Source organism: Motacilla alba, chromosome 1 (genome assembly GCF_015832195.1).
Source record: "Motacilla alba alba isolate MOTALB_02 chromosome 1, Motacilla_alba_V1.0_pri, whole genome shotgun sequence".
NCBI classification, from domain to species: Eukaryota; Metazoa; Chordata; class Aves; order Passeriformes; family Motacillidae; genus Motacilla; species Motacilla alba.
This window is the reverse complement of record NC_052016.1, coordinates 93112533-93139841: the sequence shown is the minus strand read 5'-3', so window position 1 is coordinate 93139841 and position 27309 is coordinate 93112533. Positions and strand designations below refer to the sequence as shown.

At 41.2% G+C, this 27309-nt stretch overlaps 1 protein-coding gene across 3 annotated transcripts in view; it reads left to right on the top strand.

Annotated features, from left to right (window-relative positions):
• Window positions 1-4925: 4925 nt before the first annotated feature.
• CNGA3 (cyclic nucleotide gated channel subunit alpha 3) overlaps window positions 4926-27309 on the top strand; it is a 30389-nt gene continuing 8005 nt past the window's right edge. The window contains exons 1-7 of one of the 3 annotated variants that reach the window (XM_038126517.1): window positions 4926-4992; window positions 14054-14185; window positions 17842-17958; window positions 19423-19602; window positions 21165-21218; window positions 24876-24995; window positions 27083-27190. In XM_038126517.1, coding sequence (XP_037982445.1) covers window positions 14085-14185; window positions 17842-17958; window positions 19423-19602; window positions 21165-21218; window positions 24876-24995; window positions 27083-27190 — 680 coding nt within the window. In that variant the 5' untranslated portion in view covers window positions 4926-4992; window positions 14054-14084. The other 2 variants (XM_038126601.1, XM_038126658.1) reach the window with 2 other exon arrangements.

Here is a 27309-nt window from a genome sequence, read left to right as displayed (position 1 = left end):
ATCATATAGTTCCAACCCCTAAAATGAAGTGGATAGGATTTTTTCTTCTCCTCTTTCCTCAGCTGTTGAGGTTAATCACTGCTATCTGCTAAGATGCATTTGACTACCCAAACTGCTGTTGAAATGAAGGTCAGAACAATGAAGGTCAGAACAAGGACACTTGGAGCTATTAGCTCCCAGTAGCCCTCCTCTACACATTTTTTAGTTCTTTGATTTCTGTAGTTCTAAGTTTACAACTTGGCACAGTGCTTACAGAGATCTACCACTCTCTGACAGTGCAGTCAGAGTTGTCTCCTGTATCTCAGAACAGTCCATCACAGAGCCTGTGCAGGCTGTTGTTAGATCCAAGTAAAGATATTTCTGAGTTCATGAAAGAGATGTCTTTAATATGTGATTACCAGCATTTGGCTGCAGACTTGTCGGCTGGCTTTCCTCAGACTCATTAGTGAGGCCCAGCAATGGCAGTGACTGCCGTCACAGAGCACAATGGGAAAGGTTTTTAAGCCCTAACTTATATTTCACATAAGTGTCTCTCTTTCCTGTGCTTGCTGCTAATGGACCGCCATTATGTGAAATGGAATTCAGAAAAAATGGAAATGCCAATTCATTCTGTTTGCAGGAGCTGGCCTGTCTCCCTATCAGTGCCTCAGGCCTGACTAGCATTTGGCTGAAATTCCCCTAAGAGACAGCAGGTTAGTTTTATTTTCATTAAGAGATGATAGGATTGTCCTGAGAACCATAATAACAAAAGAAATGCTATTGTGTATACCTATTATCTGCAGCTAGCCAGCTGGGGAACACTAACAAGGCTGCATTTGCAAACATGCTTGTTTAAATAGAGGAGCATGAAAATTCACAGAATTCCACAGCTCCCTGCTCGGCTGTAGGAGCCTGTGTCTTCAGGCAGTGTGACTCACACAGGATGGTAAGGGAGCTCACAGCTCGGCTTGCAGTCAGCAGGAATTTCCACACCTCTCCTAGGCCAGGAGCCAGTGTCCCTGCTGACAGGTGACCGTGTGCTCCCCATCCCTCAGGGGTCTCTTGTGACAGAGAACAGGGCTGGGGCACCTGTGAAATGCCGTGTGACAAAACTGCTCCAGCTGAGCAGTGTTTGCTGGGACAACAGGCAGGAAGGATCCTCACCTGTCCATGCCTGCTCTGCTCTGGTGCAAATGCCTCCGTTTGCTGTGGCAGGAACACCAAGCAAAGCTACAGGGTTACCATTCATTCCTTGCAGTGTTCAGCCTGTAAGGGCTTGCACTGTGATTTTGCTTGAAAAAATGACTGGTTTTAGTGGATGCTAAGGCTTTTGTGTATGTAGCAAGGACCAAACCCTGTTACACCAAAACCTGGGGGATGCTTTTCATTGATTTCAAAGGGACACAGCAGCTACTTTGCGTTCAGCATTTATTTTTACTCAAGCCAGGTAAAAGCTCATTAATTTTGATTAGAAAAAAAAATACCAGACTCTTATCTTGCCCTCTTACTGTACCTCACCCCAGTGGTGCAGAGTAAGATAAAATAAATAGAGCTTGTTCACTTTTACTTAGGACAACATGGAGATTCCAGTGTAGAACAATACACAGCTATGTGTGACCTCTTGCTTTTATTTATCAGGACATCCTTGGCTCTGGTGGGGCTAGTTTGTGTAAGCAGCTTGGCTGTGTTCAGTTTTCTACAGTATTCAGTTCTTCACAGGATCAGGCTGTTCAAAAACTGTGTAAATACCTATGATGTGGATTTCACATGCCTCATTTTGATGTTTCTATTCTTTGTTTCTATTTATTCTGTCTTTCGAATCTTTTTGTCTTGCATTTGCACATGTTAACTTCACAGTTTTGTTCAGTGGAGCTCCAATTCTGCAGGTCTTCTCCAAATCACAACTCACATTGTTCAAATGAGAATGGCTTTCTAAGGCAGATCTAATCAGTGTTTCTCTTGGGAACAAAACCAAATGAGCTTTTCTAAGGTTGGCAATTCAGTTCAATTATTTCACAGATCTTTGTTCATTTAATTCCTCTGAAGTGGAACAATCAGAAGAAACAGGGCAGAGCTACACTGCAAACAGGAAATTATGGTTTCTCAATTTGAAGAAAATGAGATTTTATAACACATTCCTCTATTTATTTATTTATTTACTAAGCCTTACTCTTTTGTCATGCATCCTGGCAGCGCCTCACTGCAGAGCACAGCGGTCTTGAGAGAACTATCAGAGTAATGTCAGAGCTCCTCAAAATGGAGCCGCGTAGACAAAGCTACAGGTGCTGTAAATAAACTCAACTCCATCAATTACCTGGGACCTATATTAGTTTAAAGCAGCTGAGAACTTGCAGTTTACTGCAGTGAAAGGATGTTTTTTTCACTCCTTGGATTGAAAATTCAAGGATCCATTATATGGAATCATCAAGTATTCTGAGCTGGAAGGGACCCACAAGGATCACTGAAGTCAAACTGTGCTGAAACTCCAGATTTTCCTTTTCTTATTAATTATAATTTCCAGTCACAAGCTATCACGGAGGCTTTGCTTAATTGCATACATCGTGGTACAAAATTAATCTTTAGTTTGCATATAAAACTCAAAAATACTCTGTTGAAATTAGACATGGTAATTCATGGTTGTGTTTTAAAGAGTTGTCTGTCTAAGACAAATAACTTTAGGCCACTGAGATAAATCATCAGTAGGGCCTTGATGAACATAATAATTTTGATGGATGATACCTTGCAGCTGTGAGCAGGTTGAACATACTTGTTGATGGCTCTCAGGGGACTGGCTTAATGATTGTATAAATGAAGCAAGAACTAAACTTGGAAAGAAAATTTCATGGAAATTATGAATATGTTGGAAAGAAGCAATATTTGCTCCCTGAATAAGCACATATTAATTTTTACTTAACAATTCAGAAAATGGAAAAGTAAAACAGAATTTTTTATTCCTGTCATCTTCAATTCCTAGGCAACTGGTTTAGAGGTACTGTGAAGATGTATGACAACTTTGACACAGTCTTTTCTCCAGAATTCCTTGCAGCAGTACCACTGAATTCAACGAGAGACTTTGGACAGTGATGCCATTCTGGATGTGGACATTCATTATTGTTGATTCAGCCTGATCCCCTTACTGCCCATATCTGGGACCTTCTGGAAGTCTCCACAGCTTTTTCCTGTGTTCCATTCACAAGCTTCCTTCACATAGCAACCAGAACATAAGGACAAGATGTACAACCAGACCTTGTCTGAGGAGGAAGCCAGGAAATGCAAGGGGCATGTGTCTGTGTGGAACACCTGGGAAGTGCAACCAGTGCTTGAGCCTTCAGAGGGACAACAGCAGCCTGGCACTTGGTGCACACCTGGCTGGTTATCTGGGGTCCCAGTGCTTCCAAAATGCTGCCTGGAGAACTTCTGAGGGGCCAGCCCAGCAGGAAAGAACATGAAAAAGGATACTCTTCAAATGCTTTCTGCCTTCTGCTTTTCTGCCTAGGGTTTCTAGCCTGATCCTTAAAAACCCTGTTACTCTGAAGACTAGTGTGACAGCTATAGGAGACAGACACCTCGAGATTCTGATGGGGTTTTAAGAGTTTTAGCCATGGTCTTTTCCTCTCCTCAGTCCTTTTTGCGTGATGTGGCTCATCTTTCTTGACAAGCACGATAATAACCCAAGCACTTAGAATGTTTTCTGATGTCCCGTTGTGTTCAATGTAGCTCAATTGACATGCAGCAAAGTGCAGCAGCCTTTCAGTTAGGAATGACATGGCTTCTGCTGACATTTCCCAGCTGAAGAATCATTTTATGAATCATACACACTCTTTGTTTCCAGCTCTTCTGAACCCTGTGAAAAGCAGAATCTGAACTGAACAGATGGAGTTAGGAGGAGTGTGAAAGCCTTGAGGGAGCTTCAGCACAGGAAAATGAGGGTCAGCACCCTCAAGGAGGTCAGGGAGCGAGGGCCAGAGAGCTGAAGAAGAAACCCATTCATCGGCACCGCGAGGAGAAGCGCCTCTCACGATGGAGAGGGCGTCGGCCCCAGCAGCAGTGGGGTTCCATCCGTCCCCTCGGGCGGCAGGCGCAGGGACGGCGGAGCCAGAGCCCCGGAAAATCCCCTCCCCGACGGCTGCCCAGAGCGCAGCGCCTCGAGCCGCCAGCGGCACGTCCCCACCCGCCCTCCGAAGCATCCCCGCTGCCTGCGGCCCCTCCGCCGGCGGCAGATGAAGGAGCCGCGGGCGGCGTGTGCGAGGCTCTCCCTGCCGGCCCCGAGCTCTCCTGCCGAGCGCGGCCGGGGGCGCCGCCGAGCCTCCCGCTCCGCACGGGCTCTCCCGGCAGCTCGGCCCGCGGCGGCTGATGCGCAGCAGGAGGCGGATGGCGGCGGCCGGACCCTGCCCGGCCCGGGGGCGCTGGGGCCGCGGCCTCGGGCCCGGCGAGCGGGGCTGAGGGCCCTCACGGCACGGCTCCGCCCCGCCCGGGGCGCAGCGGCTGCCGCGGGCAGCGGGGCGTCTGGCCGCCCCGCACGGCCCCGCCGCTCCTCGCCTCGCCGCCCGGGGCTGCGGATCCTCGTTCCACCGGCGGCCCCGGGCCGGCCCTGCCCTGCCCTGCCCGCGCCGCGCTCCCAACTTTCCTCGGCGTGGCACGAAATGTGCCGGGGCGCCGCCGAGCCCCTTTGACGTCTTGATCCTCTCCGAGAACTTAACAGGATCGCAAAGCCCTTCGAGCGGCTTTTCCCGGTGAGCCGGGCTTAGGCGCTCGGGCTGCAGCCGTAATCCGCCCGCGCCGCGCGGAGGGGCGGCTCGGCGGGCCCTGCCCTGCCCCGCCGCCCCCGCCGGGCCGGGCGGGCTGCGCTGCCGCGGCTCCCGGCGCGGCCCGAGCGCGTCCGCGCCGGCCAGGGCAGCGCTGCCCGCAGCGGCGCAGGGAGAGCGCCCCGGGGCCCCGCACACGGACGCACGGACGGACGGACGGACGGAGCGAGCTCCAGAGTTCGGATGCTGCGGAGGAGAGCGTGGGCAGGTGAGTGTGAAGCTGAAAGCATAAGCCTTCTGTCACGCCTGTGAGAGTGGCATCATGTCCTGCACCAGACTTCAATTCCAAGCCTTAGCTCAAAAGCTTGAAATGGAAACGTAAACTTTGTTCATTTATTTAAAAGAAAAGTGTTAATTTGAATAATTGATGCAGAGATCTGTGTACTTATAATTAAATTGGATTCTGGGCACAAATCTGAAGAGAAGTGGGGCTGAGGGGTTTTACTCCACTCCTGTTGACTGACACTTAATTTTACTAGCTTGATCCGTGTATCTCTTCACTTCTCTAATGTCTGATGCCTGTGGTTAAAGCATGAGGCTGTCAAACCCTGTATAAAAAAATGCTAGCAAATACTACAAGCAGTGAAAGGGAATAATTTTCTAGTGATTTCTGGTGCTTCCCATAAATTGACCTTGGTTCTAGAAATAAGAAATCTTTTGCAAAAGTCCTGTACTGTAATCCTGGCCATCGTCTGCCTAAGAGTGTAGAAGATACAGTAATAATCAGTGTCTTTCTGTAATGCAAGGTCCCCTCACTTGCCAAGAGAAAAGTCTAAAGAAGATAAGGAAAAATGACGTGAACATTACTTTAGATCTCCGAAGAAATGATGTTAACTGTAAATGTCGGTACCTGTTGATCGACCTGTTTTAATTATATTTTGTTTTCCAGATTCGTAGTTGCTGCATCCAAAGCAAATAGTTAACGGATTGTTGTATTTAAAATCTGTAATTTTCATTTTTACAACTGAGTAAAACTACATCTGTAGTTTCAGATGTTACAAATTTTGGAATAGCATAACTGTGTGTCTTCAGCAGCGCAGTCTTTGGTTTTTTCCTTCTGGTATTTTTCATGTTGTTTTCTTTGAGTACATGCTAAAACCATCTGATTAGAAAAATACATGTTGCAAATGAAAATGGGACTGACGTTGAATCAGCGAGGGTAATCATTGTAAACAAGTAGTGAATAACTTGAGGGAAGAACACATCAGCTTTAAAAAATTATACCTCATCCTTCCATATCAGCATGTGTCAGCTTTGTCTTCTGCGTATCCCAGCCTTTGTCATCCAATTTGCACCCAAGCTCAGTCATTTCGGTTCAGCACGTTGTCCAGCAGCCTTCTCCAACGCTGCCATCTCTTTTCATTAGCATCTCGTAAATCCTCTTCGGTAGGATGCCTCCTTACGGCTTGTGAAACGTGACACGATTTAGCCCTCGTGTTTCCTTTCCCCAGGCAAGTGGGATGGCTCCGATAGTTCACATAAAGTGGGCAGGGAGTGAATTTAAATGGGCGACATTCACACGTGTGCAAACATACATTTTTATTTTACAGGCACACATTCAGTAGTGTAAGCCTGCTGTGCTCATGCTGTATTCATGCCCCTGCTATGTTCACTTCTAAGAGTTACTTCGATACATGAATGCACTGGCAGGAGACACTGGCAGAACCAGTGAATTTTAGACAGTGGCTGCAGAAGCCTTGCACAGAGCTTATTTCCTGTATAGAAGCATGGACACCTGCATTGTGTTAACCCATACTGGCGGCAGAAACAACATGAGGTGAATTGCTTGTGCTGTCAGCTGTAATTTTTATTTTCTGTGTTTCAATTTACAATATTAAATTCAATACCCACAGCTAGTTTCTCCTGAAAAGTTTCCAATCTAAAAAAGACTTCTCTGCAGAAAACTTTAGTAAATCTTAGAAAATTGAACTATATTGCTAATAGTTCATAGTTACAGAGGGAAAACTCGGTCCAAATAATTCAGTTTATTTGAATGATTATTTTGGTACTAAAAGGTGCCAGAGACTCAGCCAGCAAATAGATCAAAGGTAATCATGTGCATTTCATTGTAAAACTATAAATTATACGTACATGAATAATGCAATGCTTTATGAAGTGCATGCACATCTAAAGTACCTGTGAAAGGTAGAGTATTTGACATCCTTGGTTGGTCCTGAGGCTACTGGGCTATGCATATAAATTATGTGCATTCTCAGGAGATGTCAGTGCTCATAGACTGTAGAAAATGCAATATGATGTAGCAGAGAATCATAAATTTTGAAAAGTGTGCTTTTAAAAGAGGCCCTAGAATTTAAGAATTGTTGATTTCAACTGTAATAAATTCACGAGGGTTAGTTGGTAGTGCTGATTTGTTTTTTCAACTCCCTGAGCTTGATCGAATAGCCTTCATACAAAGCTGATTTCCATATGAGTGTGCCAGAGTCTGATGTGCAGGTGAATTCGCAAACCTCCAAATCCTTGAAGAAAAGGTTGTGCCTTGTCTTCAAACCATGTCATTATTTAAAAGTTCCAGTGTCCAGTCTTTGATGTCCATTTGTTGCCATTAGTGGTTGCATCACTGGAGCTGGAGCATGTCACACAGAGCACACACAAGATACATAGTGCACAGCTGAGCCACAACTATTAGCAAGTGATATAACAAGGATCATGTAGGTGGAGGTCAAATCCCAGAATAAATCCCAAAGACTTATCAGGGTTGAACCTGAGAGGCTGTGTGAGGATTTGGAACGTGTCTTAACTAAAATGATGCTAGTGATCCTATGCAGCTTATCACTGCTTCCATAGCAATAAATAAAATGCTGAAAGCTTCAAGAACGAGTGTTTTAATAACTCCACAAACACGCAGGATGCATTATAAAATCATATGTAAAGTCATCTTTTACTTTGTGGTGGTGATACATATTTCACCTTGAAAAGCTCTTTTTTGAATTCTGCCATATTTTCTTTCTGTAGTCCTTTTACTCTAAACAAATAAGCATTAAGAATACTAAGTGGAGGTACAAATAGCTTGATCTGTCACGATTACTTGATGAACAACTACATTTACTTTGTATCAGGTGTATTAATTCTTGGTTGGTTAACAATTTTGGATTAAGTTAGTTGGGTTGACATATTCTGCCCCAAAAGGGAACTGCTAGAGTAACCCAAACATGAACTCTCAGTGCTCTTGAGAGGCAGACTACAGTGATTCAAAGGTCCTTCACAGATATTTGACAGGCTGCAGAGCTCACTTTGATGGCTTAGTGGATAGCTATCAACTTCCTAAATTTGTTACAATTTGTAATATTAAAGTGTGTGCCTGTGTGTTGGGGTTGTTTTTCCTGCTGAGAGGGTGCAGAATTGCCTGAAACCCAGGCCAAAAGCTGCTCAGAGGCCTTGACTGTGTCCAGATAGCAGTGGGTACTGAAAATAGATACTCCTGCTGCCATAGGTGTTCTAGAGCACTGAAAACCCATGAGAAAGCTATTTGTAGCCCATAAGCTACTGGTAGCAGGCTCTGGAGAAAGGAGGAAAATTGTTTTTTTTCTTGCTTGATTCGAAGCAGACTTGAAAAGGTTTCTCATTTTTGAGGTGCAGCTGCTCAGCACAATGCAATTTGCTGCAAACAGGTGAATCGACTTGAGAAAGAGGGGAGTTATGGCTGTGAATTGGGTGCCACTCCTTTGGGCCTGGAGTTAGAAGTCCAGTTATTCTCAGTATCCCAGTTGAGTTTCAGTCATTTTACATATGTAGCTTCCTTCCTAGTGCCATGTTCCTGCTCACCTGCATTTCTGCATTCCTACTTCAGGAGCTCCACTGGATGGCAGAGCTCCTAAAATTTAGATACTGCAGCCTTCATAGCTCTCATTCTAGGTCTTCAATGATGTAGATCTAAAGAGACAATAGAACCTGATTTTCAAAATTAGGAACTACGTGAATCCAAAATTTTCATATGTTACTTGAGCTCATATTTGTTGTCAAACAACTGGCTGTCTTGTTAAAAATGCTTCTTTTATACCAGACAGTGCCTTGAAAATAGTTTGACACAAAACCTCAGTTGCTATTGATTCCAAAAGGAAGAGGATAAAAGAGCCTGACCATTTACATTTCGAGTAGGGAGTGCTATCATGTATGTAATAATTACATGTATGTAATTTGTTACATTTTTAGTAGGATAATACATTTGTCTTGTTTAGCTGTAGTTTCAGTCTCAGTGATCTAGGCATTGAAAAGCAATATTCTTGAGTGTGGAATTACTAATCTCTTTCAGGTAAGTATATGGGGTACCAAGGAAGAAAAGACTAGGTGAGAAAGCATGTTAAAATTCTGCTTAAGGCATTGGTAAAGATGCCAATCTTTCACGAGCTAGGAGGGATTCAAGTTTTATTTTGCTGGGTGACTAGACTGAGGCTCAGAGGACAATATGTCTGTCTGTCTATCTGTTCTTTTGTTAAATGACTTGTGAGCTAAATACCTGTTCTAAGTGCCTAACATGGATTTACCGGACTTGTCAGCTTTTGGGTAATCAAGTGTTACCCTCAGTGTAATTATTAGCATTAAATATTCAGAGCAGAGAGTGTATTTCCCAGGTAGGAGCTGTTATTTGTAAAAGGCAGGTATCAGTGTGGGGTGGGTGCAGTGTCCAGGGGCTGGCAGGGGCTCTGGGGCTGATGTGAGCAGCAGCCAGGGCTGCCTGTGCTGGACACAAATGGCTCCAGCTCTTCCCCTGTGGCCAAGAGGGTGACACTTCAGGGAAAAAGCACTTTAAGAGTAGGATGCTCCAAAGGCAGTGTGTGGGGACTGAGGGGAAAAAAAAGAATGAAAACTATCTCTGCAGAAAGCAAGATCACAGAAGAAGGAGCAGAGGTGGTGTTGCAGGCACTGGAGCAGGATTCTCTGCGAGTCTTGGAGGGCTCTGTGATGGAGCAGACGTCCACTGTGGAGGACCCTGTGGTGGAGCCATTCCTGAAGCAGACTGCAGCCAGTGAAGAGGAGCCTGTGCAGGAACATGTTCTCCTGACAAGGACTGTGGTCCATGGAGGACCCACACTGGAGCAGGTTTATCTGCAGGACTGCAGCCTGTGGAGTGGACCCACACTGGAGCAGTTTGTGAAGGACTGCAGCCTGCAGTAAGGACCCACACTGGGTCAGGGGCATGGTGTGAGGAGGAAGGAGTGGCAAGGAGGAAACATTATGGATTGACTGCAGCCTCCCATTTCACTGCCCTTGGGCTGCTGGGTAGGGTAGAGGAGCTGGAGGAGTTGGGAATGTAGGGGTAAAGTCGAATCTGGGGAAAATGAGTGGTAGAGTGTTTTGTCTTTGTTTCCCACCATCCATCTCCATTTTAATTTGCACTAAATTGAGTTTTCCCCAGTTTGAGCCCATTTTGCCTGTGATGACAATTGGTCTTCCAGTGTTCTTTTTTCTTCCTGTTTTTTCCTCTTGACCCATGATGAGCTTTCTCATCTTACTTTCTCCCACTGGGCTGCTGAGGAGGGGAAGTGCAATAGCAGCTGTGTGGGCATCTGGCAGCCAGCCAAGGCCAACCCACCACTCCACCTGGTTTTAAATATGAAGCTGAGCTTTACTCACTTCTGAAAACTGCTTTGGTGAGAACCAGTGTTTAGTGGCAGTTTTGGGATTGCAGGTCCTAGATTGTTGCAGCTGTCTCTCTGTGTCCTTGCAGAAGGTGTTTGTGGAGCCTCCTGACTCTTCAGGACTTTCCTGCTGGCTGACTCCTGTTAAGCTGCTCCTTATTTAATTACTTGCCGTATTTTGGATCCAATGTTGAAATGTCAATCTCTTCCCTAGACTATTGAAAGCATTTATCATTAGGGTTCTTAGAGGCCTGGAAGGAACAAATATTTCATTTCATCACATAGTTAGTAATTTGTCAGAACTTTATGGGCTTTATGCAGTGCCAAACCACGTTGTTTCAGGAGGTCTCTGAACCTGCACTGTACTCAAATTACCTCACTGTTTATTTCTATCTGTCCCATGTTCAGTCTCTCTCTACCACAGCTGAGCACAGGTAACACACTTTCATCCACTCTTCCTACCTCCTTCCAAAAATATATTAATGTATTTTATTGCTTAATAGTAGAGTTGTATTTCTGTGAAATTTTCCCCCTCTCCTTTCCTTCAGTATATTGCAGAATAAGAGCTGAGACCACACTGTACATTGAACATGAATTTTACAGCAGAAATAATTGTAAGGGATCTGAAATGACCTGAAATTTTACCTAAGTACTTTTATTTTATAACTGTACAGTCTTCACCATTTAGGGTGAGCAGGCCCCATTTTCCTTTCTCTCCCTTTTCCAGGTCTTTAATCATTCTTGCCATGCTGTTATTCTGCTTTATCTTTCTGATTAAGAAAAGGTCTTGGAGTGTTCCAGATAAGTCTGCACAGTTGTTTCATGGAGCTGTTTTAGTGGTTTTTTTGTCATTAACATGTTCCATGTATACATCGTCAGTTGTGTCAGCAAGGCTGCCCTGCAGTGAGCCTGCTGAGCTGTACCTATATCCTAAGTTAATAAATTGGTTTGGGTTGGAAGGGACCATAAGGACCGTGTAGTTCCAAGCCCTCTTCTACCAGACCGGTTTGCTCAAAGCCTCATCCAGCCTGGCCTTGGACACTTGCTGGGGTGGGGCATCCACAGCTTCTCTGGGCAACATGGTCCAGTGTTTCAACACCATCACAGTGAAGAATTTCTTCCTAATATTTAATCCAAAACTACCCTTTCAGGTTCCCTTTCTGAGTGCATATGGTTCATTTAGAAGCATGTAGGGCAGTAGTTTGCATGCTTTTCATGGCTTTCCATTTGCCTGTGTTGCACATCACTTATCATCAAATTGAGAAATTGCTGTAGCTGATGTTGACCACCCTGAGGTTCCCTGCACTCCTTTTGTTTCTCTTGCCTATACAATTTTTTGCCATCCTGAGATCTTACTGTATCACCACTTTATCTTTCCATCAGCATCATTAATAACAGATTTTCCTACGGAGCCCTGAGGAATACTGTTATTGAACTTCTGCAGTGGTGAAGGTGACTATTTAGTCCTGTTACTGCTTTCTGTCTTCCTGTTTTTTTTTAAATCCAAAATAGTGTTTGGCTTCATATGCTATTACTTTTTTTTTTTTTTTTCTTCTTTAGTGGCATAGCTTTTAAAAGTCTGAATAAGGTTTCCTGTGTTCAGTGCTCCACTGGCATACTCAAGCCTTTGGAATATCTAATTCCAATATCTATTAAAAGTGTTTAATTCCAGATTAGTGATATCCAATTTCAGCTATTTCAGTTTTAAGTTTAAAGAAATACTGTACTTCATGTTTTTTAACCAAACTTTTGGGAACTGATGCACAAATGCATCTGGAAATCCATTTGCCACACCTACAGCATTTGAAACATAGAAGGGCATTGTTCACTAATCTCCAGCTTCAGATGCAATGTGTCTTTTCAGTGAGGGAATCCATCGTGTTGGTAGCAAATGATCTCCATCACCCCAAGACTTCAGAAGGGGTTCATTATCTTATGCTTTTATTGTTTTAAGAGCTTTATTCTTTTAACCAAGTTGCTTACTTTGTTGGAGGTTATAAGCCGGGTGACCCTTGGTTTTGAGAACTCCTGTGGGTAAACATCGGTCTGATTGTGAATCACCAGAAGTGATAAGTGTAACTGTTAAGTGTCAGAACTAGTCAAGAACTTCAGTCAGTGCTAAATTTGCTCTGAAGTTACAACTTCAGAAAAAAGGTTAATGCTTTGTTACTTATGAATAATTCTTCCCACTATCAAGCTTTTAAAACTGTTGAGTTATGTTTTTAACATAAATTAGCTGCACTTTAGAAGTTAATTCTTCTGCGTGAACATTCCAATCTGAGAGTGGGTTGAAAGAATTGAATTTTTTTTTATATCAGTGTGTAATAAAAATGCCCATTTTTTCCCCAGTTAAACTTCAGTTAATCAGCATGAACAAGGCTCAGTTGAAGGTGAGACACAGACATTAACTGATTTAAATTGAGGCAAAATTACTGATGTGGATTACTAATAAAATTTTTGAGTATTAAGTGATGTCCAAGACTGTTTCTAGAGTAATTTCATTATTTCTGGATGAAAAAAATCCCACTTTAAAATCTATTAAATAATTTTTAAAGTTGTATATTATTTTCTTTAATTGTCTGGGAGTTGAGTGGAGGGTAAATCAGGTATCTGGTTTGCAAGAAAGGGGGTGCATAATGTTCTAACCATGGATAGTGGGCTTTGCTTCACTTTTGCTTTAGGAACAATTCAGGTCACAAAGTTGGTTTCTGAAAGATCTCTATTTCATTTGGTGTTGAAGATGGATCTTGTGTGGCCAGTGAGACAGAGGATTACAGGTGAAAAATGGATACAGCCTGGTGTGAGGGAGTTGTTTGATCCTGAGGGAATTTCATTCTAGTCATATTTCAAACAAAAAAAGGTTCCTAAATGGAGTTTCTAAACCTTTTTTTCCTTTTTGTAAAATGCAAAGCTTTCACTGAAATTCTTTCAGTTCTTCATTTGTAAGACACTTGTCTTGAGTCTTAAAACTCATTTTGTAAGTAGTAGATGTGATATGAATTTGGAAAGGCATTGAAGATCAAATCTGGAAAGGAATTCAGACAAATTTTTTAAAACTTGTAGGAGATGAGCTGCTAAATATCTTAACAGAGTCTGTTTTGAAGCACTGTCATAAAACCTCCTAGTGTGTGTGTATAGTTCAGAGTTTTAATAGTAGAGAATTATGACATGGCCTGCATTAAACTAAGGGGTAAATGTCATTAATTATCTGCTTGGTTAATATGAATTTTTGGAATGAAAATCTTAATCATAAAATAGATAAAATTAGCACAGGAGAATCAATGCAAAGTGGAATGGGTTGTCCTAGCACATGTATTACCTGAATTTTTTTGGTTGACTTTCTTACTAACCTTCTTTTAATGAGATTTTAAATCTAATTTCACTATGGATAATAGGTATGATAGTGTAGGTAGTCCATAAAGCCCAGAGACTAAAAGAATATGATGTCATATTTGTCACTTTTTCTTTGGTCATGATGACTCTTTACTAACCCTTTTTTCTGTCTACTGCAAATAAATCAAGAAACACATGTCAAATGTGTGTGTAAATATCACTGACTGTCCTTCAAACGGTTGACATTGCTTTTTACTGTTCCACTGTTTTAATGAAGAACTCTTTTTGAGTACTGAGCACATTCCTTTTGAAGCCTTCATAATTTTTTTCCCATTTCAGCTGTCATTTAGATGTTGATATGTAAAGCAAAATGGCAAAAATCAACACCCAGCACTCCTACCCTGGTGTGCACAGCCTGTCTGTCAGAACTGCTGATGAAGATATCGAAAGGATTGAAAATGGCTTTATCAGGTAATATTTTCCTTTTATCACAGTCAAGAGGACAGATTGCTGCATAGTTTGTGGAACTCCTGTTGCTCTGGGAATAGAAGCTAGAATTATGGGAATGTTGTGTTGTGGTATTGTTGGCCCAGTGCACTTTACAGACTTGACAACATCTATCCAAAGTATAGAAGAGACAGACACAGGGAGGTTGTCATGGTTTGCAGTTTTGGAACCAGGAGCTGTATTACCTCAGGAAAAAAGCCCATTTTCACATCAGTGGGAATTGCACTAACTCATTGAAGAGACACCTCTTTCTCAGGTCACCACACAGATAGCACACAGGGTCTATCTTCCAACAGAGTATGTAGGATTTAGTGAACAAATAGTTCTTTTGAGCACCATGCAGTGAGAAGCCTTGAGAATGTTTGGGTTTTTTTTAAAGCAGCCTCTGCAAATTGCCTAGTACCTGTGATAGGGAAAATCTGTAGTGTATAAAGAGTATCAGCATTTTTGTGCTGGATTTTCAGAGTGTCTCACTGTACAGAGGAAATGTAATAGTTTCTTTACATTCACCTTTCTCTAGTTTTGATAGTTTCAAAGTGGCTGTTTGAAATGTGCCAGGGAGCTTGCACTTAACCTATTGCACAGTGCCAGTCATTCCTCTAGACTGGGCAAAGCCTGCTGGGCCTGTGAAAAGATGCCTGATGATCCATAGCATCTCTAAAAGCTGGAAAAAGTTTTCTGCTTTTGGCTTGTTATGGCTAACCACCTCCTCTATGTGGATCTTGTCAGGCTGTCTCTTGCTGTTCAAATGCACTCCCAGACTAGAGCACCCAGAATCCTGATGGGCTGATGGGACTCCCTGCATTATGGTGATTTTTGGATTGCATGTCCCTAGCAGCTGCTATGGATGCTCTGTTTGAATTGGTCCTTTTTTTCTTCTTGTTTTGATTACATGATACCTGCTGTCACATAGATGTACCTACAGTAGTGAAAATGGATCTGATTTGTTCTGCACAGTAAGGCTTGCTTGCTGTTGTTGCACTGCCCCATGGTCTCCTTAGGGAGATTTAAGAGCCTTGGCCCTTTCTCTCCTTTAACACTTTAACAGTGATGTGTTAGGAAAAGTGAAAACACAGATTGAAATGAGCTTCTTCCTTTCCTTTTTTTTCATGTCCTATTTGTAGTGGATATTAGTGACTGGCAGCTCACAGAATGGAATTACTGGCTGGGATGTGAGAGTGGGGTTATAAAGGTTTAAATGTAGAGTTAAATCCCTGGGGTCATCTGCAATTTCAGAGGCAATGACTTTGACAGATGGAGGGACTGAAATATGAATTGCACTTTGTCATCATGGTGATGGTCTTGAAGAGGCATTTTTTAAAGGAAAGTTTGATATTATCAGAATTAATTGCAGAACTTCATAGATGGGTAAGAAGATACAGTCTTGCTCTGTAAAAAAGATCTCATATTTAAGATTTTTGGATTTTTGAAATGAGTGCTGCTAAGTATATACAGTATCTTTATAACACCATAAAAATTTTTTCAGGTTTTTTTTTTTTTAATTCAGATTTGCTTTAGAATATGTCTGTACCAAAAGATAGAAACCTTCCAGGATTTTAGGTTTTCTCTATCTTACATGAAAATACGCAACTACAGATATTGGGAAAAAACACATTTGCTAGACTAGCAGCATTTCTTCTTTGCCTTTGCTTTCCTCCAGGTCCTTTTTGCTGTAGTTCAACAGAGCAATTAAACATATTACTTAGTTCTTGAAAAAGTCAGTGGGTGTTAAATTTATGCTTAATGCTAAGGATGTGCTTAAGTACTTTTCTGCAGTGAAATGAGGTGTCACCAAGAAAAAGCATTCACTGCAACAGTTAACAGAAAGCTGCTACTGATCTTTAGGATGCTGTGCTCGTTTATGCTGCAGTGATTCATGTGCCCACATTCTTACTCTGTAGTGTGTTATAAAGTTGGTTCATTTTGTTGAAACAAAAATTAAAAAAACCCCAAAACCAACAAATGGATCTCCGTTTGTAAAACCCAGTCTCTGTATAGAAACAGCTCATGTAGGAGAGGCAGCACGTCAGCTTATAGACACAGGTTGGCTATCTAAAGTTGAAAGTAGGATTCAGCTGTGCCCTGTAGACATCTGGATTTCAGTGTCTTTATGTGAGCAGGTGCCTACATTCCTGAGCAGAGATGTAGTCAGTACTGGTGGTCAGCAGCACTCAGGAAACTGCTCAGCTTGCTCTCAAATTCAGAAACTCTTCAGGCTCCTTTGGCTCTCTTGATAATGAGAGGTATTTAGTTGCCTGAAATAGGCATCTAATACTATTTGAGATACTGTAGAGTATTTGAAGCATTTAGCTGGCACTAGTGGATGTGAGGAGAGAGCTGTGTGCTCTGGAGAGGTCCAATAAAGTATTCTGAGGTGTTTAAATTGCACCAGACTCTTTTCTGAAGCAGCTGAATCAAGCCCTGAGATGGCCATTGGCTACAATGGGAGCTTAGATACTTCTTAGGCGCTGCCATTAACAATATTAGGATTTATTGCTAAGATCACACAAAATGTATATTACTTGGTAAACAGAAATAAAAGCACTTTAAAACAGCCATAGTAGTGCAGTCTAAACCACTAGCTAGTCCAGTATCCTTTCTCCAGCAGGTCTGTAGGCAGTTTCTCCAGGAAATACTAAAAAACGTGAACAAACTCTACTGTTCTCTCAGCATTCAGCTCAAGAGAGTTCTTGGGCTGAGTGTGGGCTCTGCGTATCTGGTAATCTATGGTGAATATCTGTTCCATGAGTTTGTTCATTGTCCCTTAGAAGGATGTCAACTTTGGCAACCACAATATTCACTGGCAACATAAACTAGGTTATAAAGTTTTTTCAATACTAATGGTGTTTTGTTACTGGAAGAGAAGTAGAAAACAGTTAACAAGCTGAGAATCCTGGGACTGTCAGTATGTATTTTAGCATTGTTCTTTGGGTAGAAATAATAAAGTTTTAAGTCTTTATTTGTTAGTTTCTCGGCTGTGAGTGCACATAAAATTGAGCTGCTGATTATCCTTTTGTGGGCATTCACAATGCTGCTGCCAGCTCCTATGAAGATACCGCAAGCATCATTTTTGTCAGTGTTTTCCTGGCAATACAGATTAACAGACCCATGAGAGAGTTCTTGTTTCCATTACAAAGGGGGAAAAAAGTGATTCTTAATGGACGTAAGAAAGTCTTGTAAAAGTGAGTACTAAAGACTGAAAAACAGAGAAAACCAAGAAGTACTATAAAAAAAATCTGGAGTGAACATTCATAAAGTCCAGCTTCCAACGAAGTCAATTTTAAAACTCTGTTTACTGGAAGATGAGGCTAAAATTTAATCTTTTTTTCCTCAAATGCTAATTTTTTAAGTGCTAATAAGTCATCTTTAGCTTCTGAGCTTGCTGGAATGTATGGCAGAACCTCCACTGACTTCAGTTCATATTGGATGGCTCCAGAAGAATAGGGGCACAGGCTTACCAATAAGATTGTCAAATATATGCTGTATTACTAAGGAGAGGACAATTTGCTGGACTGTTTCCTGATGCAGTGGTGGAGAGAACCAGATGTGGGAGAAAGTCTGGTGGAGGCTGCATGGTACTCCTTAAAAAAAAAAAAAAACAAACAAAATTGTTTTTGCAGATCCCATTCACTGCGTGAGGATGCATCTTCAGAACTGCAGGGAGTCGTTTCTGTGGAGGGAGGACATGTACCTGAATCCCAGGCAAGCTCCTTCACTGGCAGGGGAGCAATGGCAAGGTAACATACTAACTAATAGAATTTCCAGTATTAAGTTCAATGTGCTGGAAGAGACTGGTCACAATTTGGAGGCAAAGAAAGAAGAGCCATCGCTTTCCAAAGAAGATGGATGGAGTCCAGCTGAAGAATGGCTGTAAAAAGAACAGAAGTTGCATTTGACCTTGATTCATCACTTACTTATTGCTAATAAAAGTCTTAGAATCTGAGATAGGCTGAATAAGCCCAAAGAAATTTTTCAAATATAAAAGAATAAATTATATTTACATAACTGTATCTGAAAATACATTGAATGCTGGTGAAATGCATGAAGTGAGGCCAGACTTTAAAATAAATGGGCAAGTGTTTGGGTCTGGCTGATAGCTGATGCAGTGTTTCCTATCAAATAAAACATAATGATTGTCTCCTTTTGGGAGATGGCTCTAGAAAGGGAGGAGACAGGGGGTCTTTGTGTTTTGAGTGCGAGAATTTCTCTCAGTTTTTAGAATCCAGTTGTGTTTGTAATGGATTTGGAGCCCTAGTCAGCCAAATTGAAGCCGACCATTGTCTTAAGTTGTTTGTATAACTAGGACTTAAATATAAGTCTGAAGTGGAGCTTCAGAACTTCATTGTGTCTGCTTTGTGTCTGAGACTGCAGGGCTCTCTTCAGATACCATTGTTCCACGCAAGACAGACCACAGTCTCTTTAAGCACAGTGTATTTCAAAGAGCAAAGAAAAAAATTATTGTAAACCTAGGGTAATTTAAAGAGTATTGTTTACACTTCATCATTTTGGATAGTGGAGAATAAACTTGGATTTTCCTCCTTGGTTTTCAGATAATGACACCACCAGATGCAGATGACAAAGTCTGCAAGAATTTGAGTTTAGATGAAGATGAGAAAAGATTATAGGTGTATGTTTTGTGTAAATATAATGCACATGAATATAAAAATTTGTACTGAGAGCTTCCTTTTTAATCTTAGTTTATAATTTCTTTACCCTTTTTCAGGATAGATTGAATTACATGTGTGTGTAGCTACAGTTATGTATGCTCTGAATATACAAGGAAATTTGTGATGTAATGTAAACATGAATGCCTAGCAATTTAAATATTAAGGTAACACAACATGACTCTTGAATGGAAATTCTGAAGGACCTAAGACAACTGCATCTGATGGACTTCACTGATGGACTTCACTTTGAGATGTAAAGGCCCCCACTCAGCAGGAATATTCTGTTGCTCCTGCAGGGGATACAGTAGAGTAAAAACTGATGTGTGAGGTATTTTCCTGATCCACTGCAGGAGGTGATCTGCAAAATTGTGGCAAGTGACTGGGTTACTTGCAGCTACACAGTTACTCCGTCAAATTTAATTTCATCAGAGGTGGAGATGTGGAGAAAAATCCTGTCTGGTGTTTGTGGGGATGTTTTAAGCCACCTCATGTTTCTCTCTGGTTCAGTCCATTTTGTGTGTGTGTTCCATGCAGGCTGTCACGGTTTGTCTTATCCGTAAGGTCTTGGGCCACAAGACGCTCGCGCCGTGAGGACCAAAGACCTGATTCTTTCCTGGAACGTATCCGGGGCCCAGAGCTCGTGGAGGTGTCCACCAGGCAAAGCAACATCCGCTCCTTCCTGGGCGCCCGTGAGCGGCCTGGGGGAGCAAACAGGTAAGAAGACACGTTTATTCTTCAAGTGAAGATGACAGAGGTTATCATGTTTTCTTGGTAATTAGGATGTAAGTTGTATTTTAAGAAGAGAGTAAGGAGCTTAGCGTGGGAGATGAACAGGGTATCTAATGCTGCCCAGGAATCTTCACATAACTAAAGTATTGCTCTTTGAACAGATTTTCTTTCTCAAACACACTGTGACCAAGATCGTGAAGTAAAGGATTTTGATCATGCTGCTTCAGGCAGAGTGATTTCTCAGAACTGGATTTTTTTCATATACAACTTGATGTTGGTAAACTGCTTTCTCTTCTGAGGAGAATGCAATTTCTATCTCAAAAATCTAGGATGTTTCTACTTTTGGCTTTTCAGGATCCTACTGTGCATTATCTGCAAGTGTTAGTAAACTCTACAGAAGCAGTTGAGTAAAATGTGTAATTGCTTTGTTATATCTACTCAAAAGTCCATCTGATAGCATTACAGAAAGTTTCTGATGCAGGAATGAAAAAATCATTTGGACGCTGACTTCACTTATTAGCACATACACAGTCTTTGGTATGGAAGGCAGGTTCAGTCTTAATTTTTTTCCAGTAAAACGAAAGAGAAACCTTTATGTGTTTACAGTTCTTTGACTTGATGAATTGTTATTGCACTATAAATGTATGATTGGGTGTTTTAAATTTAACTCCAGCTAAAGTGGGAAAATGAAATCCCAAGACAAAAGCTGACTTTCTGTTTGGCATTAGGCTTTGAAGCAGAGACTCCTATATTTTTTTGCATAATTAAAGACTGGTAGGTAAGCAAGTAATTAGTTTCAAAAATCTCAGCAAGCAATTCAGATTAAAGCAAAAACCTTTGAAGGTCTGTGCATTACACAGGTTTAGTCCAGCACAGCCTTATTATCTTCACTTGATATCCTTCTTAGAAATTCATCTCAAGAGCACATTTTATTGAATTAGCCAGACTGTTGCCTGATTTCTCAGGTATCTGGATCAGTAGCAACTGCAGATGGGAAGTAATTAGAGAGAACAACATTGATCATAGGCCAACTAACCTCTGCATAAGGCTATTTGAAATTAATTTGAGGGCACCCATCCTTGCCTTCTCAGTTTTATGCTGGTGGACAGTAACTCTTGGTTATTGGATCATGAAGGCTTAATTCTGCAGCAATGGGTAGGTATGCTCATTACTTATCCACAAGCCTTGACACTGCATCTGTGAAGAGGACTTGAAAGGATTGAAGAAAGCTTAAAATAGTAGCCCAATGAGTACAGGGCTAAAAATAGTGAGTTGCATCTTGCCATGCTCTAATACGCCTAAGAACAGGCTTCAGACATCAGATGTGGTCACAAATGTGTATGCTAGGCGCATGACAGAAAGGAGCTGGTGCCTTGAAGCAGTTATGCAAAGGGGCTTATCACAACAGTCAAAATTGACCTTGCTAATCTTATCAGTGCCTATGTGAGAAGCTCGTGAGTCCTTCTGTCATGTCGGCAAACACGTGCGTGAAACACCAGCAGCCTTTACTGACACTCTTTAATGTGTTTTGTTTAACTTGCTTGCAGTCACTGGCCCTTGGCCAGGTTCAATGTCAACTTTAGCAACAACACCAATGAAGAGTAAGTACTGTTAACTTCCAAAGACCTTTCTACCACCAGCACCTTCTCTTTTTCCCTATCCAGCCTGGTAACATTTGTAGTATAAACTCCTTAGTTCTTGCTAAGCCTTTCCTAAGAGTATAGTTTTATTGTAGAGAAAGGTCTAGTTTTCTTAGTATGAAAAGCATCCTTTGTGCTCCCTGTGAACTTCTTTTTGTCTGAAGTTACCCCTTCCTCTTGAGGAGTGAATTTGACTAAGCATTTAGTCCCTACCTTCTGTAGTTCAGCTGGCTGATTTTACTGCATTACCAATTGATACATTCATTTTTCAGTTTTTAAATGAGATTCATGTGTAAATTTTCTCATAGTGGTTTTCCTCTTTTAACACACTGGTCCCTTTTTGCAAATCAAGTGCCCCAAAAATTTCAGGTTGTCAAATGAGAAGTGGATACTGATGAGGGCACCAAAACCCGTTTATATGTCCATCTTTTAGAAGTGTGTATTTCAGTTCAGCAGGTACTGTTGTTTTAGAGAGAGTGACAGGCACCATAATAAGGCTGGTATTGCCACAGAATGTCTGACAGAAGCTGTCCTTTTGAGTTTATTTTATATAATTGACAAGCTGTTTCACAGTGTTACACCAAAGAGAAATTTATTAAACAACGTGAAGAGCTCCTGTAATTTAAAATCACCCAACATCATTTGTTGCGTGTCTTAGACCACAGCAATTTGAAGACATATCTGCTCATTAGTATCCAGCAGCAGATCTGTTCTCATACATACCTACAATGATAGTAGGTTTTTTCATTGCTTTCCAGATGAAAACAAAACATTTAAAAGTAATCAGTACATCTTCTGATTGTGTCAGAAATACTTCTAGAAAACTCTTGAGTGGTTTTTTTCTCCAAATAATTCTATCATAGGCAAGTTTAAACTGTACATTTTAAATGATGCTGCAAAACCTTTGTGCACATAGCTGAACAAGAGATCTTTCTCCTCCTAAAGCAACTTTTTCATTTGGTTTGTGTAACTTTTATTCAAAAGGAAAATCTGTGTGCAGTGAACAGTGACAGAAATATGCAGGCTTTTATTTAGACTGATATAAAAGAAGTGCTGTAAGCTTGGAGCCGAGCCTGCTAGATGGAGCCCAAAGGACTGGTTAGGACAGAAATACTTCTGCCTTGCTCTGTTTCTGACAATGACTCAGTTACCTTGGGCAAAACTTCCATCCTTTCACTGTTTCATTATTTTTAAATGAAGACAAGACCTGTCTGTCTACCTGCCCGACAGTCTGAAACATACTTGATTTGCAAAGTACTTGACAGATGAGAAATGCAAATATTTGAGTCATTCAAAGACTATGACAGTGTTTTTATAAGGGCTGATGAAGTAGATTTCCAAGTCTAAAGCTGCACACAGCTTAGAAACAGCATGGATTCTGCTGTGTTGAGGTCAAAGAGGACAGACACAAACTGTTTTATTAGTTACTGGATTCCAATTTACTCAGTGTTACTGGTAAAGAAAAATAAATGTGGACTTTTCATTATGTTAAAGACCTAAGTATGCCATGTCTAGGGGAGCTGTACATGATGCTTTCAAGTCTTTGATTAAGGCCAGTCTTTTCCTCTGCAACTTCCAATCAGACTGCAAGTAGATGGGAGTATGATAAATTGGGAGTTACCACAACAGAAAAATAAACAGAGGCAACACAAATGGAAGAAACTCATTTAAAAAAGGTACCTGTAGGTGACAGATGAGTTTGTAGGAGAACTCAGGCCACAGAAAAATAATTGTCAGTATTAGATGCTCTGTTGAAATAAAGTTTTTTCACTTCTTAAAAAATAAAACACATAGGAGGGAGTTGGAATTGTCAAAATACTCCCTCCAAAGTTCACCACCACTGAGACTTTTTGACTGATTCTCCATCTCAGCCTACATTTCCCTACATAACAAAATCCACAAATGTACAGGCAGCCTTACCCTTTGAAAATTCTGCTTACTGGTAGTTCTTCCTTTCTGGTAAGAATGCCAGGCATTTGAAGTATTGAGGAGCTGCATTAATGCTAATAACAGCAACTGTGCATTTGCCTTTAGATCAGACACCATGCATGATGATCTGAAGTGAAATCCTGACATGTTTTTTAAACAGGAAGGAGTTTTGGGGGCAGATTGGAAAATGAAGAGGTAAAGTTCTGGACAGTCAGTCCAGAGAAATAAATTCTTGAGAAGCAGTTCCCACTGCTGTGTAGGAATCAGATTTGGTAAATAAAAAACTCTGATTTGAGATGCAAGTAGAAGTAGAAGATCAGTCAAGCCAAAGGTTCTTTTCTCCAGTTTCTGCTGCTTTGTACTGTGTAATTTTGAAGGTGTCAGGGGTGTTTGTCAGCTTGGTAGTATTTCCCTGGCTGTGGCAGAGTGTGGGATATCAGCATTTTTTAACTAATGTGTCTTGGCTTTTCCGAAGTACACTGTGGTGGTGCATCACTGTGGGAATGTCTAAGTGTAAGAGCTGGAACAGGTGCTCATTGCTGATTGGTGAAAGCTGCTACTGTCTGAAAATTGGTGGCTGTCATCTCCTTTGGAGCACTTCTTTCTCCCTGTATCAATCACTTTGCTAGATGAGACTGCCATTCACAGCACAGACCTTTCTGTCTGAGCAGTATGAGCAGGTGTGCATGGAAAGCACAAGTCCTGTAAGCAGCACTGTTACATACTCTGTCCTTGCTGTGGGATGTTGCTGTCATTAAACTCATTTGTCCTTTCTTGACACCAGTGCAAAGGGAGACTCAGACCCAGTCTTGGCAGTCCAGAGGAGAAAACAGAGCTCCCATGGGAGCAGGAGTCCATGGCTTTCATTCAAACCAGACATTATGTGTGGGGAGTTTTGTTATCCACATACACTGTAGTGTGAGGAGCACTCTTAGGCTTCTCTGTTTTCTGCTTCGAGGACTAGAAACGTTTCAAATAAAAAAGAAGGATTTTCTGCTTGTGCAAGTGAGTACTCTTCTTCACGACATATTACATGATTCTTGACCAAGGCAATGTAGCAAATCTAGCTTTAAGTATTGTCAGAATCTCGAGAAAGATGTTAACTTCCTGTTGGTTTGAAAAGTATTTGTGGGCCTGTCTGCCTAAGTTAACATATTTCAAGACTCTTCTGTTCAGACAAACCTAAGAATGGGGCAATTCAGATCCAGAGGTGATTATTAATTAAAATTTTGGTGGTTTTAAAGAACCATGAGTGGAGTTTCATCCTCATTTTTATAATTACTATGAAAGCTTCAGACAGTCACATTGGAGTTTTGGCTGTGCAAAGAATGTTGACAGTTTGTTAAGCCATTTCACATTTGGACATCATTTGATAGGTTTCTTTTTAAGTGCCTGGGTTCTTAAGAGTCAATCAAACTGAAAGCATTTACTTAAAATCAGCCTGGTTCACTGATGTCTGATAAGGTCAAGAAGATGTGGGTGACTAATGCAGAGAATCAGCCAGCTGGTTGTCTGATGTGATGGTGTGGTGGTGTCAGGGTGAGAGGTCTCAGCCCGAGAACCCCTTTTTTTCCAGTTGGATCCCTGTCCTACTCTGTCTGGAGTTTAGAATAGTTTCCCAAACCTCTACCCTCTCTCTTAACTGCTCACTATTGGTAATACTGCTAAGCCTTGCATTATGTTGTACAGCAAAAAGGAAGAAAAGAAAGAGGTTAAAGAGGAGAAAAAAGAGGAAAAGAAAGAGGAGAAAAAAGAGGAAAAGAAAGATGACAAAAAAGATGACAAAAAAGATGATAAAAAAAAGGAAGAGTAAGTATAAAGCGTGAATGTGTGATTGTAACACGTCTCCTACACTGCAAAGCATGGTATAGCATTTCATTGTCATGTTTACAATTGTTCTATAGACTGCAGATTCTTAGCCTGTCAAATGTTTAATACGTTTTCCCCTTTGGGAAGGTTTCAACTGCTGAGCAAACTTGTTGTATCTTGAAGACCTGTGTTTAGATCTTTTAGAAACAGCTGCCTACGTCAGTAAAAGGGAATTGAGCTACCCCATGTCGCTTTGAGTTGAAGATCACTTCTCAATTATGATAATGCAGCCTGCTTTGCAGAGCTGCACAGACTTTTCATTGTTCCAGAATTTCCATAACGATTCAGAGCAGCTGAACCAAAAGTCTGGTTCGTCTTACCAAGTAGAAATATTTTACATGTAGAAAATTAAAGGTTTGCTAGTAAGTTTAGTTATTTCACCAACTAGTTATTTAATTACTTAATATGGTGCAGTTAATTGCTATTGATCACTAAATTTGCTTCTGTTGGTTAGGGGATGGTGTATTTCTGCAACAAGATGAGATAATTTGAATGCTTTTGACAGAAATGGATGCTGTTCTTGCTTTGTTCCCCTAAAGCTGACCCAAATATAGTGCAATTTGCTATTACCAGTGATTAAAAGTAACAATGATGGCAGATAAAAAGAGAATGCATTTGAGTGCATTTCACAGTTAAGGAGTATGTTACAGTTATATACTCTAGGTTTATATGGATGTATATGGTGGCACCTGCTAAATAGCCATGGGGGCATTCCAAATGGAATCTGATTGATCTCAAGATCTTTATTAATCAAAGCTTTTAATTATTTTTTCCAATTACAAAGCCTTTGTTTTAAGCACTCTCTTTTGGCTTTAATTAGTATGCAGTGAAAGTGTGAGCTTTGCAGTAGCCAAGAGTGTTCTAAAACATTTTGTCAAAGAAAATTAATGTTTTAATGTCTACAAGGTAGTATACTCTGATGTATAACAACCATATGTCATGGTCACCAGTTTTGAGGTTTTGACCAGTTTTCTAGAAGAAATGCTTTAAAACCAGTAGTGACGATAGTAAAGTAAATACATTTTAGATTAAAGCTGCTTCCTTTACTCACATTGCCTGGGTATTCAGCTGACAGCAATGGCAATGCCAGAAATACACAGAGATTTGCAATAAATTACCATCATATTTTAGTATATTTGCATTCTTGGAGATTAGGAAAAGTCCCATAAATACATATTCAAGCATTACCTCGCCACATATTCTGCACACTATTACACAGTCCACAGATCACAGTTTTACTGTTGAAATAATTTTGCAGCTGTGGACCTCAAATCCACTGGTGTATATTTCCTCTGATTACAAGCCTAATTGCTCTCTATTCCATATCAACCTTTCTCATGCTGGAGGCGGGCACTTCTGAGCGTACCCTGTGCCATTAGCCGTGCTGTTCTTCAAATCTTTACATGCCAGGCCTGTGTGCTTCCCTTAGCATCACTTCCTTGTTGTGAGGCCTAAGGAGCCAGGACTGTGAATGTTTGAAATTTGCCTTTGACAAAGACTTGTTTCAGCTTTAGTCATGCACACTGTATGTGCATATGCACACAGAGTTTCTTACTTGTACAGACATATATTTGGATACATACATGCTTTACTTCTTCAAATGCATGCTTATACAGTCATTTCCATAATGGAATTTGCTAAAAATCAATAATTAGCCTGCAAAGGAAGGCTCTTTCTCTAGCAATGGAATGTAACCTTCTAATCTGAGTGATAATAAGAAACATATAACAATTAAGTTTTTTTTCAGTGTGGGGCTTAATACAGAAGACTGTGGGTTCCAGCCTGGGAGATATGAATGTCTGTGCTTTTCTTTCCACTCTTACTTACTTTTTTCGAAGTTGGGTCAAACAAAGAAGTAGAGCTTGTCAGATGGGATGCCTGGTATCTCATCTGCACTGCCTGCATGGATACTTTCTCTTCTCGGGCAGCTGTGAGTTCATGGTGAAATGAGCAGCCTCAAGAAGAGGGAAATCCAGCAGGTTGCTTGCTTACATTTCCAGTGTAAATCTGCATATTTTACTTTTCAGGCAGAAAAAGGAGGTCTTTGTGATAGATCCTTCAAGCAATCTGTACTACAACTGGCTGACTGTAATTGCAGCCCCCGTGTTCTATAACTGGTGTATGCTAGTGTGCAGGTATGGATTTAAGTGAAAAACAATTTTACATTTCAGTCATTATGTTTCCTGTGTAAATCACCCTCTTATCTCCCTGCAGTATCTTTTGAGTGACTTACCTAGAAGGTTCACAGTTCCTA